The following is a 17,083-nucleotide window of genomic DNA, read 5'->3' on the forward strand; positions in this document are numbered from 1 at the left end:
CCGGCCACGGAGGAGCCCAAGACGCTGGCGCCGGCCACGGAGGAGCCCAAGACGCTGGCGCCGGCCACGGAGGAGCCCAAGACGCTGGCGCCGGCCACGGAGGAGCCCAAGACGCTGGCGCCGGCCACGGAGGAGCCCAAGACGCTGGCGCCGGCCACGGAGGAGCCCAAGACGCTGGCGCCGGCCACGGAGGAGCCCAAGACGCTGGCGCCGGCCACGGAGGAGCCCAAGACGCTGGCGCCGGCCACGGAGGAGCCCAAGACGCTGGCGCCGGCCACGGAGGAGCCCAAGACGCTGGCGCCGGCCACGGAGGAGCCCAAGACGCTGGCGCCGGCCACGGAGGAGCCCAAGACGCTGGCGCCGGCCACGGAGGAGCCCAAGACGCTGGCGCCGGCCACGGAGGAGCCCAAGTAACGCCATTGCAGCTTTCCTGACGCTGGCTGTTGGAGGCTCCTGCTCCGGGTCGAACGTGGGGCTAAAGATCCCTTTTGGAGCCGCTTCAGCCGCTTGTTCATTCTGACGCTCTGGGCATCGCTCGTCCCGCTCCTTTGTCCCAGTTGCTCAATAAATATGATCTTGACTTGATGCTGTGTCCCGGTTCCTGGCTAAACTTGCGTGAGCGTGACACCACCCCCGCCCTCCAACGTGCAAGGTTGTATTGTGATCTGTGAAGCGGTTGCCAAGCCATGAGCTGTTCTATCCACCGAGGGACTGGAGGCTTTTCCAATGAGGTCCTTGGTTTCATTATGCCGCAATGTTTCCTTGGGTGCGAGGAGCTTGGTAGCCTTCACACCATCGGGGACATGGCCAGTGCTCATGCGAGGGTAATGGTGGTCGATTGACACGTGCTCTAGGAGCCGAGGTGGAACGTCCCCGTTTGACCTGGGGGGCCAATTGGCGACACTGCTGTGGCCCTTGACCAGGCACTGCGTGTGTAACGGCCTGCGCACGGCTGGCTGCATCGGTCGGTGTAGACCCTCCGTGCGGGGGACGTCCATTGAGCAACGTGACCAAAGAACCACAGCAAGAGCTGACTGTCGTAAACTTACCCCCAAGAGACACCTGGAGCTATTCGTGACTCTTCGAACTGGATAGAGCCCCCACTACAGGCGGTCAGACACGAGCGTCCATCGGGTGGGAAAGGATGGTCTGACCATGCTTTCCCACCTGATGATGGACGCTTGTGTTGCGCCCGACAGGTGACTTTACCGAAAGAACCAGAGTATGGATTCCTGCAGTCACAAAAGCTTAAAATCAAGATTGGCGTTTAATGTTTAGGGGCCATCCATTGAGTACGTACGCATGGAGGGGAGGGGGTGTTAACCCAAATGCGTACGCTTGCGTATGGGGGGTCTACTGACAATATATGTACGCATTGGAAACAAAGGGGGGGGGGGTGAAGCCTCGATAATAATTTGTCTACATTGGCCTTAAAATTCGTTAGTCCGACGGTGGACTGTTTGCTTAAACACGTTAATATTATTAATCGTTGGTCGTTTCTGCGTGGATTAAATATCGGCCGTTCTATATGATTCTGGGGGGGGGGGGGGGGTGTAAAAAGTACACGTGTGTACAGGGAGGGGGGGGGGTCAAGTTTTTGACAGATTTTTTTGCGTGCCTACTAAATGGATGGCCGGGACAGCTGTTGTGAAGTCTTCCTTCCGCGGAGAATCCTGACTGTCCCTGGCGTATGCATGAAGCCGCCGGTAAAGAGGCCAGCCAGCTCTGCACCAAACGCCACTGCACTCAGGGTGGCTGTTTCGTCTGCAAGATGGGATTGAGTGAATATTATTTTACTTTCCTCAATTTGCACGAAGTGTTTGGTCGAGCTACAAAAGAGGCACACGCCGCTAGATTTGCCTATCTGAGGTTGTGGCTTTCGGTGAACATGAAGCAGTTTTTGGAGGGTTTCGGAACTTGAGGATTTATTTTGAAGTGAATTTTGGTCCTTTCTGCGCAGTGTTTAATACATGTTGGCACTTTGGCCTCCTTTACTGCACATCTGAATAAGAGCTTTAAAGCTCTTCGGATTCCTCCAGTGTAAATATTCTGATTTGAGCTTAATTATATTTTGAACCGTTCTGACTTGCGTTTGTAATACCGTGGAAATAAGGTCCGTGATCACAACGCCTCGTCAGGTTTTCAAGTATTGTTTCAGAAGGTAATTGTCACGTTGGGATTTGGCCAAGTGATACTGAGATTTGCATGCGAGAAGAGATTGAAGAGCATGGGGGCATAACGCTCAAAGGTTTGCACAGATGGCTACAATAATAATTTGCCGTGCTTCCATGTACAATGCCTGGTCTAGTGCATAGCATTTTCTACGTTGTCGAATGTCAAATCGTGCGGTCGTTTTTCCCCACCACGTTAGCCAAGCGAACGCATTACGGTAAACCGCCAGAGCGCAAACGTGGCAACAAATACGGAGCACCGTGTTGTCCAACGGAATCGCCTTTAAATTGGACTCCCAACGTCAAGGGGTTTTACCTCTAGACCTGGCAACACCACCAGGGCGCCCCCTTACTCATCCACTGCGGGAAATCCAACCCCGCAGCCAGCTGCAACCCCCTCCGCCGGCTCATCTATCCGGGACCCCCCCCCCCCACTCGCCATCTCCCCGTTCGCCTCCTCGGGGACCCCCCCACTCCCCGACCACTCCGCCGGGTCCTCCTCTGACCACGACCGTGCGCGCGTTCACTCTTTCCCGGGGCCGTCCGCGTCTCCTCCCGGCCGCTTTTGCGACCCCCGGGGGGGCCCTCGATGGGCCCCGCGCCGAGGAGCCACGGCCCTTTCTGCTAGAGGCGCTGCTGGGGAGGAGGAGGAGGAGGAGCAGGGTGGCGGCGAGGAGGAGGAGGAGGGGAGAGCAGTAGCAGGAAGAGGCGGCGGCGGCGGCGTCGGCGGGCCCGGCATGACGAGTCTGCGGCGCTCCGTGCTCGCGTGGACGCGGCCGGCGCGCCGCATGTACTGCCTCCTGCTGCTCGCCGTGTGCGCGGCCTGGCTCTGCGCGCTGCTCTACAAGTCGTGCTTCGCCGAGAGGATGGTGGCCAGGGGCACACGCCTCAAGCGCGTCTTCGCTCCCAACGAAAGGCCCGTCGTCGGTAAGGGCCCTCCACGCGGTGCCCCGGGAGAATCTTACTGGGGAGCGCCACCCGCCCCCCCCAGCCACCCGACCCCCAGAGGGCCCTCTGTGTGGCGGCGGCGGCGGCGGTGAGGGGGGTCTAGAGACCGTCCTTGACATCGTGTGAACGTTTCTCAGTTGCTTGCTCAGCAGGTCTGACCATTCGAGGCTTGGCTTTGGTCGGCCTCCGGAGCACCGAGTTCTGTCAGTGACCCGGTAACCGTGTTGGCATCATGTTTTAAGTTTAGGGGTCAACGTATGTGTCAACATGACCCAACGGGGTGCAGTGGTCAACGCACTGTGCACCGATTCTGGCGACCAGAGTTCGATTTTCCAGCCCAGGCCAACCGCGGTGGTGATGGCCGGAACCGGTTCTGGGCCTTGCCTCGGTCGACTCCACATTCAGCAGAAGCCTGCCAACAACACTTGGCTCTCCTGTCTGAATGCTTAAATAGTTCTGTGTGTGTGTGTCGCGCGCGCTCGTGTGTGACCGTGCAGGTGTCTTGGCCCAGCAAACGCACGGCAACCTGGCCCGTCACGGCAGCACCTACATTGCTGCATCGTACATCAAGTACCTGGAGGCTGCCGGAGCCAGGGTGGCTCCGATCAGGTGAGAGGGCGGCACGCGACCTTGCACGAGGTCACTGCTTATAGGTCACCAGCCACGTCTTCCAAAACCACCGTGGTGACTGCAGTCGTCGATGAGGAACAGAGAGTGAGAGAGAGAGGCGACATCACAGATATAGTCCCAAACGAGATGATTGTCTTCTCGTGCACATCGGTGGAACGAGGGCCAGAGAGGGCATTCGAGTAAACGTGGCTTGATAATGTTAGAAGATCGTCTGCAGCTGGAATCGAACTCGGGAGAAGAGGATAGGATGTAGCCGTCACAGAACCGGAGATGGGTGCAGCTTGAAGTTGGCCATGCTTGCGTGGGGTGCTAACACGCACCGGCCAGTCCGTGTCGGAGTCATTGAGCCAAATAGTCATACAACCAAAGTTGATCTCGCTAAGTCTCGAGACTCAAGTGCAGCAGTGTCCGGTGTGAGGATGCTTGGATAATTCCATCTTTGTGTTACGTGGTTTGCATTTGTGTGTGTGTGCGCGAGAGAGGGAACTGGAGTGGTTGAGAAAATCTCTTTGCTTTCTGAGGGGGTGACTCTCAAAGACACTCGCGTTTTGCGTGGCAGAGGCACTGTGCCAAGTGATCTCCGCTCTGTGTTTATTTCCTCAGGGTGAATCTCACCAACGCCGAGTATGAGAAAGTATTTTATTCCATCAATGGGTGAGTACGGCTCGCTTATTACATTGGTTTAATGCTCGCTATGGAAATGAATCGTTCAGAGGCGCGTTTTCCCAAGTTCTTATAACCGTGCTCATTTCGAAAAAAACGTGTTAACTCTCTTCGTTTGTTATTTGAACCTTATGGCAGGACCCCGGGGCCTCGAATAAACGGAAATCAAAATCGTAATTATTTTTTTTATTTTTGGCGACTCCTTCCCACCGCGCACATAAATGCCGCGACCCACCTGGCGCGGATCGTTCTGTTGTCATGTCATGTCCAAACGCAGCGAGGACGAATGCACAGAAGAAACAAAACTTTGAAACTTTGATTAGCGCATAGCGTGGAGCTCGTCGAGAGGAATATATTGCCGTATCATTCGCCTTCAACAGACATAAAATGACGTCACAACGCAGTTTATGCGAGAGCCGGGGGCTTATGTGACCCCCAGGGTTTCGCCATAAGGTTCATTTGTTGCTGACTTGGCAATTCAGGACTTTGGGTCTGTGCTCAGTAACTTATCAACTGCTGATTATTTTTGTCAAAATCCCGACGGCTTACAAATTCCAAATAAAAATATTAAACCTTACATCATTTTTTCCCAACGTCATCACGAACATGTCATGACATATCGACCACAAGTGAACATTCTCGTGCCATGATGCCATGGCAGGGCAACGTGGCGCCGTTGGTGCCAGATGCCCTCGGGGGGGGGCGGGGGGCGGGGAGGGAGTGTCAGCGCTCCCGAGTTTCACGAGTGATCCATGAGCGCTCAGGCTGGCGCTTTGGCTGGTCGTCCGTCCTTCCTGCTGGCCTGGCTGCCCTTGCTCGCCGGCTACCTTACAGTTTAGCCGTGGGGGAGTGATGATGTGCGCGGGGGTTTTGGCGCAGGTTGCTGTTGCCGGGAGGTGGCGCGGACCTGCAGATATCGGGCTACGCCCACGCAGCCCGCATCCTCTACAAGCTCGCCATCAAGGTGCCGGGAGTCTATCGTCGGCGTCGTGCGTGTCTGCCGGGCGTGTAACCCATTACATCGAACTCAATTGAATATACCAGCACGATACGTGCGTTGAATTGTGCACTGGAGAAGCGTTTTCTTTACGATATTTTGCGAATTATGTGCGAATGTTACGTGAAGGCTAATGTTGCGCATGAGACGGACATTACAGACGAGACAAGACTGCAGATGAGATGGTATAGTTACAAATTGAGGTGATTAACATGCCTCGTGTACACGTGTATGTGCGAGTACGTATTGGTGTGCGTGTGTATTGGTGTATCTGTGAGTATCGGCGTGTCTGTGTGAGTATGAGTGCATGTGTGCTAGTGCTTGCGTAGCGATGGTGCGTAAACATCGGCACTGTAGACACAGACAGCTGGGTGTGGTGGGAGCCACCCTATTGCCACGTGTGCAGTACTCGCCTTAATAGGTGCCCATAGGCTACATTGGAGGTTTTTGTCATGGCTATTGGATAAAAAAAAATTATTGTCGTGCATTTCTGAGCAGCAGAGTGGTTCACGCCAATGCCCGCTCACCTCGGTTTCATTCCTGGCTGTGATGCACAACACCAGCTACAGTACTTGGTTTCTGTTTGGTTGAGCCGTGTAGGTATGGCATCAGTATTTAACTGCAACCTGCCTGCACCCGACAGAGCCAACAAATACAGTTATCACGTCGTGGGGAAATTTGCAAATCGATTTGGTTCATCAGCATAACCAGAGAAATGTTGAAAGGCAAGCAAAATTGTGGCAATTTTTTTTCGACGTTGCACTAGAGATTACGTCCAGTGTCATTAGGCGTCGCCAAGAGCTCGGCTGTCACGGCGGTGGAGGGTTTTGGTTAAAGACTGGCATTGCACCTCCACAATGTCACTGAAACAGAAACTAATAATGAACCATGACATCGCGAAAGCATGCGTACGTAATGCAGCAGTTGTCAATTGTCCGTGCGTGCTAGTGGCTCATTGACAAGATGGGGAGTTGTGACACTGCTCTTGCACAACAACAATAACAGTAGCGGCACATTGGCATCGCTTGTTATCACGTTCCTGTTTTCACGCGTCCGCGCGTACTCGCATAACACAGCACAGTGCGGACGTCCGAACGACCTTTCTAAATAAAGCAATCTGCATTCGTGCTGCATCAGCAATATTGGACGTCGCCCCACCCATCCCCTCCACTACGTTCAGGACTCACTCTAAACCACAAAATTTTCGGAAGGATGCCAGTCGCCGAAAACCAGTGACAAGAGAACCCCCCCCCCCATACTTCTTGACCTGTCGTTTACTGTGCAGGTTTACTCATTCAGAAACTCTCCATGAGTATTGAATGTTGGTGTGGCACACTATCAAATTAGAGAGCTGGCAGAAGGGATTGCAGTTAAGCAATCGCACATTCCAGGGTTGTGCCCTGGAAATTCTGGCAGATTTGAATGCATTTAACAAAAGAACAATTCTTAATTGGCATATAAACACTTCTCTCTTCGTAGCCCTTAGGTCCAATGCCACGAATGTTCTTTTTAAAATCAGATTTTTTATTAAAGTGTGCCAATGTCTCCTTCACCAACATTGGAGCAAGACAATGACTCGAGATGTGAATGTGTCCTGTTGAGTGGCAACAACACCTTAAAGAGTCAGACATCTCTACCGCTCAGTCGGACATCTCTACCATTGAGTCCAGTTTTTTTTCCATTTGATATCAGAGCACCTTGTTGGTGTTTTCGTGAAACCAGGCCAACGACCGCGGGGACTACTTCCCGGTGTGGGGCACGTGCCTGGGCTTCGAGCAGCTCACGGTGCTCACCAGCGGCATCAACGTGCTCACCGACACCAAGAGCACGCGCTACGTCGCCCTGCCACTTAAGTTCACTCCAGGTGGGCCCACGCTGCATATGGTATGAGGGCAGGCGTTTGTGTGGGCACGAGTAACTGCAGTGACTGCACTGAACAGGGCCCCGCAGCTTCTGTGTGCGAGCGCTCTTTCCAATAACATCTGGTGATCAAGCAGCATTTCTTAACAGACCTAGAAGGTTGAAAGCAATCCAGACTTTGCATAGTGTAATGACTCTCAGACAACTTCTGTCTTTCTTCTTTATTTATTATGGCGCCTCACGCAGATAACGTACTCTCATATCCTGCAGCACTTAGCTATGACTAGCATACAGTACTTAGAACAACAATAGATACTTGGGCTAGGATAACGACAGATACTTGAGCTAGGATAACAACAGATAATTGAATTTTGAGTGAAAGCTTTCGTGACTGCAGTGATTCATATTTTTGGTTCTTTCGGTAAAGTCACGTTGAAGGGAAACAATAAAATATATATAAAACAATAAAATTCTCACGACGTTTCGACTGCAACACAAGCAGTCATCATCAGGTGTGAAAACCAACGGCAAGAACATTTTAAATGTTTTTTTTCCATTTGAAATGTTCTTGCCGTTGGTTTTCACACCTGATGATGACTGCTTGTGTTGCAATCGAAATGTAGTGAGAATTGTATTGTTTTATATATATTTTATTATTTTATTGTTTCCCTTCAACGTGACTTTACCAAAAGAACCAAGAATATATATAACAGATACTTGAGCTAGGATAACAATAGATACTTGGGCTAGGATAGATACTTGAGCTAGGATAACAACAGATACTTGGGCTAGGACAGCACCCAAGCAACGACCGCATGGAGACAGCGGCGGCGTAGAGACAATCCATCCCGATCCCAGGGCAGCCTCGAGCTCTCTCAGCCTCCGCCTGATATTCCCCCCAGCGTGGCCTCCCCCTGCCCCCGGCCACGCCTTCTTTCCCGAACTGTCTCGGCCAATCCTGAACTATTATCCCTCGTGACCACCTGGCCACGCACTGTCCCTATCCCCTCATTATCTCCACCCACGCACCGTCTCTCTCTTTCCGCACTGTCCCTACACATGTTTAAATGCTGATTGACAATATAAAGTCTGGAAAGCCAGTAGGCTGCTGGACTAAAATAATTGTTTTATTTATATGTGGGGAACTGAAGACATGGAATAGAATTCTGCATATATATGCACTACTCCTACTGACAGCAAAGTCATTGTTAGCATCCATGCCGGACATAGCAGTGGGAAGGTGCTGGGTTGGCGCCGAGCCAAGGGTATGCTGGTACCACATGGGGTGATACACTGTGGGCCGCTTGGCGTCCATACAGTTTTCAAGACACTGGATATTCCGAAGATGTTTTGTGTCACAATTTTCTTCTGAGATAATATTCTCTATCAAATGCACCTCGGTTCTCTCCTTTCGTGACCTTTCATCAGCAAGCTATCATAGATATTTGTGATCTATAGATAAATGCTCCAAAACTCACAGTGTTGGCCACCCTGGGTCGCACTGAAAAGTGATTTTTGGACCAGTGGCTCAAGGACTGCTATCGTCATTCATGCCACATGCCAGATGTCCCTGTTCCTCCCGCGTTCCGGTGACAGTGCGTATTGTGCGTTATTGCGTTGTGGGACCAGGTTTTGAAGAGAGCCGCATGTTTCGGAACATTATGCCGGAGGTCGTGCGGGCGATGGCTGAGGAACCCATCTCGGCGAACGTGCACTACAAGAGCCTCTCGGTCAAGGTCGGCGCCACGATCGGGACACTGCAGTAATATGAAGTTGTGCATTACGGGACGGGGAAGGGATTGCTGCTCGGAGAAGGTTGGCAGACAAAGGTTGAAGAGAAGGCTAGGAACAGGGAGATGGAATAGCACCTTGCTCTATCCGCTCCGCACGTCAAACCGGTATTGCGTTACCTCTGGCACCGGTGTACCAAAATAAACAAGTCAAAATATGAAGGGCTGTTGGCCAGCAGTTGTCATCCAGAGGTTCAGAGGGTGGATGCTTAGATGCGGAGGCCACTAGGCCAGAGAGCTGTATCTCAGTCTGTTAGCAGGAAGGCCCAAGTTGGCAACGAAGGCAACGCAACGACACGATTACGGTGAACTTGCGTGGCTCGTGTTTTACAGAACTTCACTGCGAATGAGAAGTTGCGGAACTTCTACTGGGTTCTGTCAACCAACGTGGACGAGAAAGGCCTGCAGTTCATCTCCACCATGGAGGGTGAGTATGGGCTGGCGTTCGTCGCGCTCACTGCTACGAGCGCGACCGCTCAATGCACGGCGAGCACTAGAGGACAGCGGCCTCTTTAAATCTGAGACATTTCAACTGCATTAGCATTTTCGGTAAAAAATAAGACTTTGTGATGCTATGATAAGTAGACCGATTACAGTCGGTGAAGGTTCCTCCAAATGTCTCCCTTTCTTTTACTGCCTTTGGAATCTCCCCGGATGAACTGAGCCAGCGTGCTTCTACATCCACAGTGGGAGAAGATTGTATTTGGTAAATATTGGTATGCGTAATTCCATATGGATATATGTTCATTAAATAGTATTTAAATATATAAACTGCCTCTCGAGAATGTATTTATTCACGCTGGTGGGGCTCTGGTTATCACAACTCAAATACCTCCAAGGACAGATGCATTATGGAAAGCATTACAGAATCCAAGCGTATGCACAGCTTTCCTTCCTCGTTTTCTTAGACTGAATGAGACGGCGAGAGGGTGCATTTTCTGGTTGCACTGCTTGTTGCTTGGTTCCACGTTACTGCTCACACTGTGAGAGCCTTTTTCACGCGATATCAACTAGACCCACGTGTCAGCTAACGAGCAAGACCGCGAATACCTACGCAGACGTGCAGACAGCAAGAGCGGGCGTGCATGCGTGTGTGGGGAGCGGTAGGGTAGTGGTTAAAGCACTGCACTACGAACCTGGCGACCCAAGTTCAAGTACCGCCCATGGCCAACACCAGCGACGATTATCTGAACCGGTCCTGGGGCTTCCTTCAATCGACTCTGCCTCAAATTAGTACCTGGTACTGTATGTAAACATCACCACCGGGGAGACCAAGATGGCCGGGTGTTGTGCTGGCCACCCCACCTCCTCGTGTACCGTGCCGTCCTTCATATGCACTCGCTAACAGCACTTGTCCAAAAGGTTTTTTAATACTATATGCGGGGGGTCTTTGTCTTTGTGCGCCTGTGGCAGCGTACGAATACCCGTTCTACGGGGTGCAGTGGCACCCGGAGAAGAACCAGTTTGAGTGGAAGCGAGGAAAGTCCTTCCCACACTCGCGCTCCGCCGTGCATGTGGCGTTCCACCTCGCCGACTTCTTCGTGACGGAAGGTAGCACTGCTGCGCCTGGTGCGGAGGAGGAGGAGCCCAGTGATTTGCCGGGCGGAGGTGGCCACACACGGCTGTAATCCACCACTGTGGGGGCAAGGGTTGGTGGATCACGTAAATACCATGAAGCTCTGCATTGGCGTCAAAGTCGCCATACCCTAGCTTACCGGGAGAAGTTGGTACACCAATTAGATTACTCTACATCTTGATTTAAAGCTTTTGTGACTGCAGGGATTCATATTCTTGGTTCTTTCGGTAAAGTCACGTAGAAGGGAAACAATAAAATAATACAAATATAAAACAATAAAAGTTTCACGACGTTTCGACTGCAACACAAGCAATCATCATCAGGTGTGAGAACCACCGCAAGAAAATTTGAAAAAAGTGGCGTTTTTTTTACGTTAGCACCACAGAGAGCGATTTGGCAGTTATTCAGATGGACGAGTCCATCTATGTTTGGAAAAGAGGAGGGGGGAGACGAAAATAATGGATGCGGTCTGAAAGCCACTAAGCGTGAACAATCAATTAAGACCCGAAATGGTTTATCAAATCCTTCCAATGATTGCTAAGCCAGAATCCATCTTCTCGGTTGAAATTGTCTCTGTGTTTGTCTATGTGGATAGCCTCATGAACAAATCTTTCATGGTAGCCAGATGGCTTGCAAATAACCTCTGTCTTGGAGAAGTCAATGTCATGTGAGCCTACTGAATTTATAACAGTGATCTGCCACGGCCGAGGTGTTGATCCTACCGTGTTTTAGGTCTGCTTTGTGTTCACGAATGCGGTCCGAGACATGTTGTTTGGTTTCTCCAATGTAACTACTACCACAGAGGCAACTTAGTTTGTAGACGCCAGGGTACTGTATATCCGGAATCACATCTTTTACAGATGGAACCAGATCACGGATTTTATGTAATGTGTTGAATCGGACCTGGATCTTGTGTTTCTTCAAGATTTTGGAGATCTTTTTTGTGATCTCCGCAATGTAGGGTAAAGTGATGGTTTTGAAAGGCTCCTCAAGAGGGTCCTTCTTCATGGTTGGAGTTATAGCTTTGCGGATTGTGTAGTCGGAGTAATCATTAGCCTTAAGAGCTTGGTGTGCGTGCTTGAGTTCACTGGCTATGTGTTCCTGGTCGGATATGCATTGGGCTCTATGGTGCAGAGTCTTGATGAGGGAATTCTTCTGGGATGGATGGTGGTGGGAATCCGGTTTCAGGTAAGCATCCGTGTGGGTAGCTTTCCTGTAGACAGAGTGGCTCATTGAACCATCAGGTCTCTTTTTTATTAGACGTCCAAAAAAGTAGCTTGCCATCTTTTTCGACTTCCATGGTAAATTTGATGGCTGGGTGTATGGAATTGATGTGGTCGAGGAATTGGTCTAGAGCAGGCCGGCCATGTGGCCAGATGACAAAAGTGTCATCCACGTACCTCTTCCATAAGGTTGGGCGCAGAGTGGCAGTCTGGATGGAGTTTCAAATTTCTCCATGAAAATGTTGACTACAACCGGAGATAGGGGGGAGCCCATTGGGGTGCCCTCAGTTTGTTTGTAGAAAGTTCCATTCCAAGTGAAGTATGTATTGGTTAAGCAGTGTCTCACCAGGGGGGGTACATCAGTGTTTAGTCCTTGATGAACCAAGTCTTCAATGATTGCGATAGTGTCAGGTACAGGAACTTTGGTGAATAAGGAAACTACATCAAAACTGACAAGCAGGTCGTCTGGGGACAGGGAAATACCCGTGATTGTCGATACCAAGGGAGTAGAATTTTGTACCGCAGAGGTGGTTTTTCCAGTGAAAGGCCGCAGGATTTCAGACAGAAAACGAGCCAGTTTGTCGGTCGGGGAGTTGATAGTAGAGACGATGGGACGAAGGGATATTTTTGGTAAGCCGTATAATCTTGGTGGCCTGGCAGCAGAAGGTTTCAACGAGAACTGTTTGGTTTGATCAATTAATGCGGTTGAATCAGAAATGATTTTGTTGGTTTGTATGACGAGGCTGTTGGTGGGATCTCTTTTTATTTTTGTATAGCTGCCATCGTTGAGTAATTCTTGAATTTTGTTGTTATATTCTATTTTATCCATGATGACAGTGGCATTGCCCTTGTCGGCTGAGAGGATGACAATGTCATCCCTCTTTTTTTAATTTATATAATTCAAAACGCTCATCTTTGCTGAGGTTGCTAGCTGGCATCTTAGCGTTTTTGAGGGTTGCGATTTCAGATCTTGCTACGTCTGCAGCGATGTGACCCAGGCCCTTGAGAGCCACGTCTACTTGGGCAATGATATCATTAACTGGTATGTGTGACTGCATAGTTTAGCCCTTTAGCTAAAACGGATTTCAGACCATCGGAAATAGAACTGTTACTGCGATTAATTATGACCTTGTTAACGTCTAGCTTTTTGGTGTGTGGGTCCGGTCTTTTGTTGGAGAGGTTAAATTTGGAAATCAGGTTGTCCTTACATTTGGTCGACAGTGGCAGCTGAAGAGGCAGTCATATTGTCTACATGTTCCCAATCCGATGTGGACATTGTTTCCATCAATGATGTGTGATTTGTAGAGTGTCTTACTCTTTGTAGTCACAAAAGCTTCAAATCTAGAATGTAGAGTGTCTTGTCTAACTGATCTAGTTCGGTGCTTTTAAGTCTGATTTTCTCTGAGATAAGCGCTAGGCTAGGTCTGGAAATAATTTGTTTCGCATCAGAAGAAGTTACAGCAGCAGCGGTCAGTGTAAATGCGATTCGTATTACCGCAGAGTCGCGGCATCTCTTCAGAAAGGTGAGAGACTCGATCGGCTGAGCCTTCTTATCCCGGAGTTTGTTGAAGGATCTCAAAGTTATGTGGAAACCCTCCCCATAGAGGCGGTTAAATTTTGATTTAAAGCTTTTGTGACTGCAGGGATTCATATTATTGGTTCTTTCGGTAAAGTCACGTAGAAGGGAAACAATAAAATAATAAAAATATAAAACAATAAAATTCTCCGTGGTGCTAACGTAAAAAAACGCCAATTTTTTCAAATTTTCTTGCTGTGGTTTTCACACCTGATGATGATTGCTTGTGTTGCAGTCGAAACGTCGTGACAATTTTATTGTTTTATATTTTTATTTTATTGTTACTCTACATCTCTTTTCATCTGTACGGAGATAATGTTGGTCCCCCCCTCATATGCGTGGGTATTCTCTGGGTCCTCCTGTTTTCTCCCACGTATATTAATTGGTTAAAAACATTTTAACTTGTACTAATGTTGGTAGCGCCAACCGTTGGTAGCACCGGCTCCACGCCGCGTGGCTGCTGTTGCTGCTTCTCCCGCTCGTCTGCGGTTGCTCCTCCTGGCGCCTCCGAGCTGTGCTGTCTCTTTGGGCGCGAGCGAACACTGCACGCATGCCAAGTCCAAAATACTTTAATCGTTCATCGTCATGCCAACGTTGTGATGCGCGTAACCAAATGTGTGCGTGTGTGCACACGCGCGTCCCTCAGCTCGCAAGAACTTGCACGCGTTCGCGAACGAGGCGGAAGAGAATGCTGCCCTCATCTACCACCACGCCGCCGTGTACACCAGCGAGGAGTCGTCGTTCGAGCAGGCGTACTTCTTCAGCTGAGCGCGGCATTGGAACCACGCAGCCTACGCCCTCCAGCCTGCCTGGACACTCGCCCTCACCACCTCCTACTCACCCCTACACATACACTCCAGCATAAGGCTTGTAACGACTCCCCCACCCCCTAATAAGGTACTGTACATCTACACACACCAAAAACTCAATACTCACCCTCACTTGCTCGCACAATATAAGCCTGAACATCGACACTCACCATCCCCCATTAAACCACAACTATCCACTCCGTTATGAAGCTGGACACTCCCACACACCACTAATCACTGGCTACGGACCACTGACCACAACGAAGAACGCACTCTCTCCTCGCTTTGCTTGGGAGAAACCCAGACTGATAGCCTTGGGGGCCATCCATAAATGACGTCACGCACCTAGTGGGGGGGGGGGGGGTCAGACATTTGTGACGAGGGGGGGGGGGTTGAAAAATGTGACGTCACATCAAAATGCGCAACTTTAAATAAATATAGACTTCACGTTCCACTTAATTAGACTTTTAAATCAATGTTTTCTCCTACAACATCAGAGTGCAGCGCCACATTAAATACGCACTACAATGACAATAGTTTAAAGCGATTTGAAGCATGTTTTATTTTTTTTTGGGGGGGGGGCAGAGCTTTGTGACGTCCTATTTGCGGGGGGTTCTGACTTTTTGTGACGCCGTGTGACAAGGGTGGGGGGGGGGTCAAAAAGCGTCCAAAATCGCGTGACGTTATGGACGGCCCCTTGGCTCCCACCACTGGCTCACACCACTCGCTCGCACCGCTGGCTCCCACCACTCGCTTGCACCGCTGGCTCCCACCACTCGCTCACACCGCTGGCTCACACCGCTGGCTCACACCGCTGGCTCACACCACTGGCTCGCACCGCTGGCTCACACCACTCGCTCGCACCACTGGCTCACACCACTCGCTCGCACCGCTGGCTCACACCACTCGCTCGCACCGCTGGCTCCCACCACTCGCTTGCACCGCTGGCTCCCACCACTCGCTCACACCGCTGGCTCACACCACTGGCTCGCACCGCTGGCTCACACCACTCGCTCACACCACTGGCTCACACCACTCGCTCGCACCGCTGGCTCACACCACTCGCTCGCACCGCTGGCTCCCACCACTCGCTCGCACCGCTGGCTCACACCGCTGGCTCACACCGCTGGCTCACACCACTGGCTCACACCGCTGGCTCACACCACTCGCTCGCACCGCTGGCTCCCACCACTCGCTCACACTGCTGGCTCACACCACTGGCTCACACCACTGGCTCGCACCGCTGGCTCACACCGCTGGCTCGCACCACTGGCTCGCACCGCTGGCTCACACCACTGGCTCGCACCGCTGGCTCACACCACTGGCTCGCACCACTGGCTCGCACCACTGGCTCACACCACTGGCTCGCACCGCTGGCTCACACCGCTGGCTCGCACCACTGGCTCGCACCGCTGGCTCACACCACTGGCTCGCACCACTGGCTCACACCACTGGCTCGCACCGCTGGTTCCCACCACTCGCTCGCACCGCTGGCTCACACCACTGGCTCGCACCGCTGGCTCACACCACTCGCTCGCACCGCTGGCTCCCACCACTCGCTCACACTGCTGGCTCACACCACTGGCTCACACCACTGGCTCGCACCGCTGGCTCGCACCGCTGGCTCACACCGCTGGCTCGCACCACTCGCACGCTCTGCACCTGCGCAGTCCCTGTACTGTCTACGTGTACTAAACCACTGAATCCGACCAGAACAAATCCTGTCCCTACCCAGTGTTATGGGCCCATTCTACCCTCGCCCATCCTTACTCAGCAACTCTCCCTATACAACAACAACAGCAGCAGCCGCCATCCGCTACTAAGTGGCAGTGAAATCACCACCACACGATAGCAAAACCACAGAGTCAGCCCCTCCCATCCGTTCCTGCTGACAAGAGGCGTGCGTTTGTGTGGCGCAGTGTGCAGATGGGGCCCAATGAGCAGTGGATCAACCAGATTGTACATTCAGGCCGACTTGGCCGTATTTATGAATTATTTAATTGGAGTTCGTTATCGCTCAAGTTGGCATGCCGTGATATTATAAGGGCGCGTGAATGTACATCGTCCTATGGGTCATGTGACACGCGCAGCCGGGAGTCGCGACTTTTCAGTCGCACGGGGATTCTTGGGCGCACGGGGATTCTTGGGCGCCCGGCCCTGCTTGAATTTAAACCCGTGAATTGGCACCATGGGGCCAAGGTGTATGTACAGTATTTATAAAACATTGCACTCGCTGTGTAGTAGCGTAGGGCCACCCGCAACCGGTGGTGACGAAGTCAACAATGGACCTTTTAGTCTTGGGCTAGTCGATGGCAACCAGTATAGTCTGTGGATTTAAAATAAAAAATGTGGACCAAATGAAAGCCACATAACTAAAACTTGACCAGAATTCCAGAGGTCGTCGACGAGACTAAAATGCTGACTAAACGTCGCGGAGGTCTCCGTGTGGTCACCGTGTGGTGGCCGCGTGCTCGCGTTCTCGCGGTGGCCGCGTGGTCGTGCTTGCGCTGTGGTCATGAAGTGCATAGCTGTGATGAGTGTAGTTGTGTTTGCGCTAAGGCCGAGCAGTTCCAGTTGACCCAGCTCCGAGCTCCGTCAAAGCTTGGCTCCGCATTCAGCTTTTAACGTCCGTCCGTTCCGTGATTTGTCCTGAAAATTGAAATGCAAGTCTTTCCCAAAGCCTGAACAATGGGACTCCTCGGGCATAGCATAGTGTTCGTTATGAAGGAGCCAGGGGACTTCGGGTTCGCATCCACGATGTTATATAGATATATAACTTATTGCTGCTTCTGCGATGCTCGTGAATAAAAAAGAACCCCAGTGAATGACTTTTTCTGTTG

General features: G+C 51.4%; 1 protein-coding gene across 1 annotated transcript; it reads left to right on the plus strand.

The window, feature by feature from the left end:
* Positions 1 to 2,485: 2,485 nt before the first annotated feature.
* Positions 2,486 to 17,072, plus strand: LOC116947235 (gamma-glutamyl hydrolase-like). Its single transcript, XM_032962748.2, has 9 exons — positions 2,486 to 3,098; positions 3,617 to 3,728; positions 4,353 to 4,403; positions 5,292 to 5,376; positions 7,132 to 7,273; positions 8,899 to 9,005; positions 9,393 to 9,486; positions 10,473 to 10,610; positions 14,081 to 17,072. Exons 1-9 carry the CDS (start codon positions 2,909 to 2,911, stop codon positions 14,200 to 14,202), a joined length of 1,041 nt encoding a protein of 346 aa, XP_032818639.1. The 5' UTR covers positions 2,486 to 2,908; the 3' UTR covers positions 14,203 to 17,072.
* Positions 17,073 to 17,083: the final 11 nt, after the last annotated feature.

The sequence above is a fragment of the Petromyzon marinus genome, chromosome 29 (genome assembly GCF_048934315.1).
Source record: "Petromyzon marinus isolate PM22_M1 ecotype Great Lakes invasive population chromosome 29, UKy_Petmar_22M1.pri1.0, whole genome shotgun sequence".
NCBI classification, from domain to species: domain Eukaryota; kingdom Metazoa; phylum Chordata; class Hyperoartia; order Petromyzontiformes; family Petromyzontidae; genus Petromyzon; species Petromyzon marinus.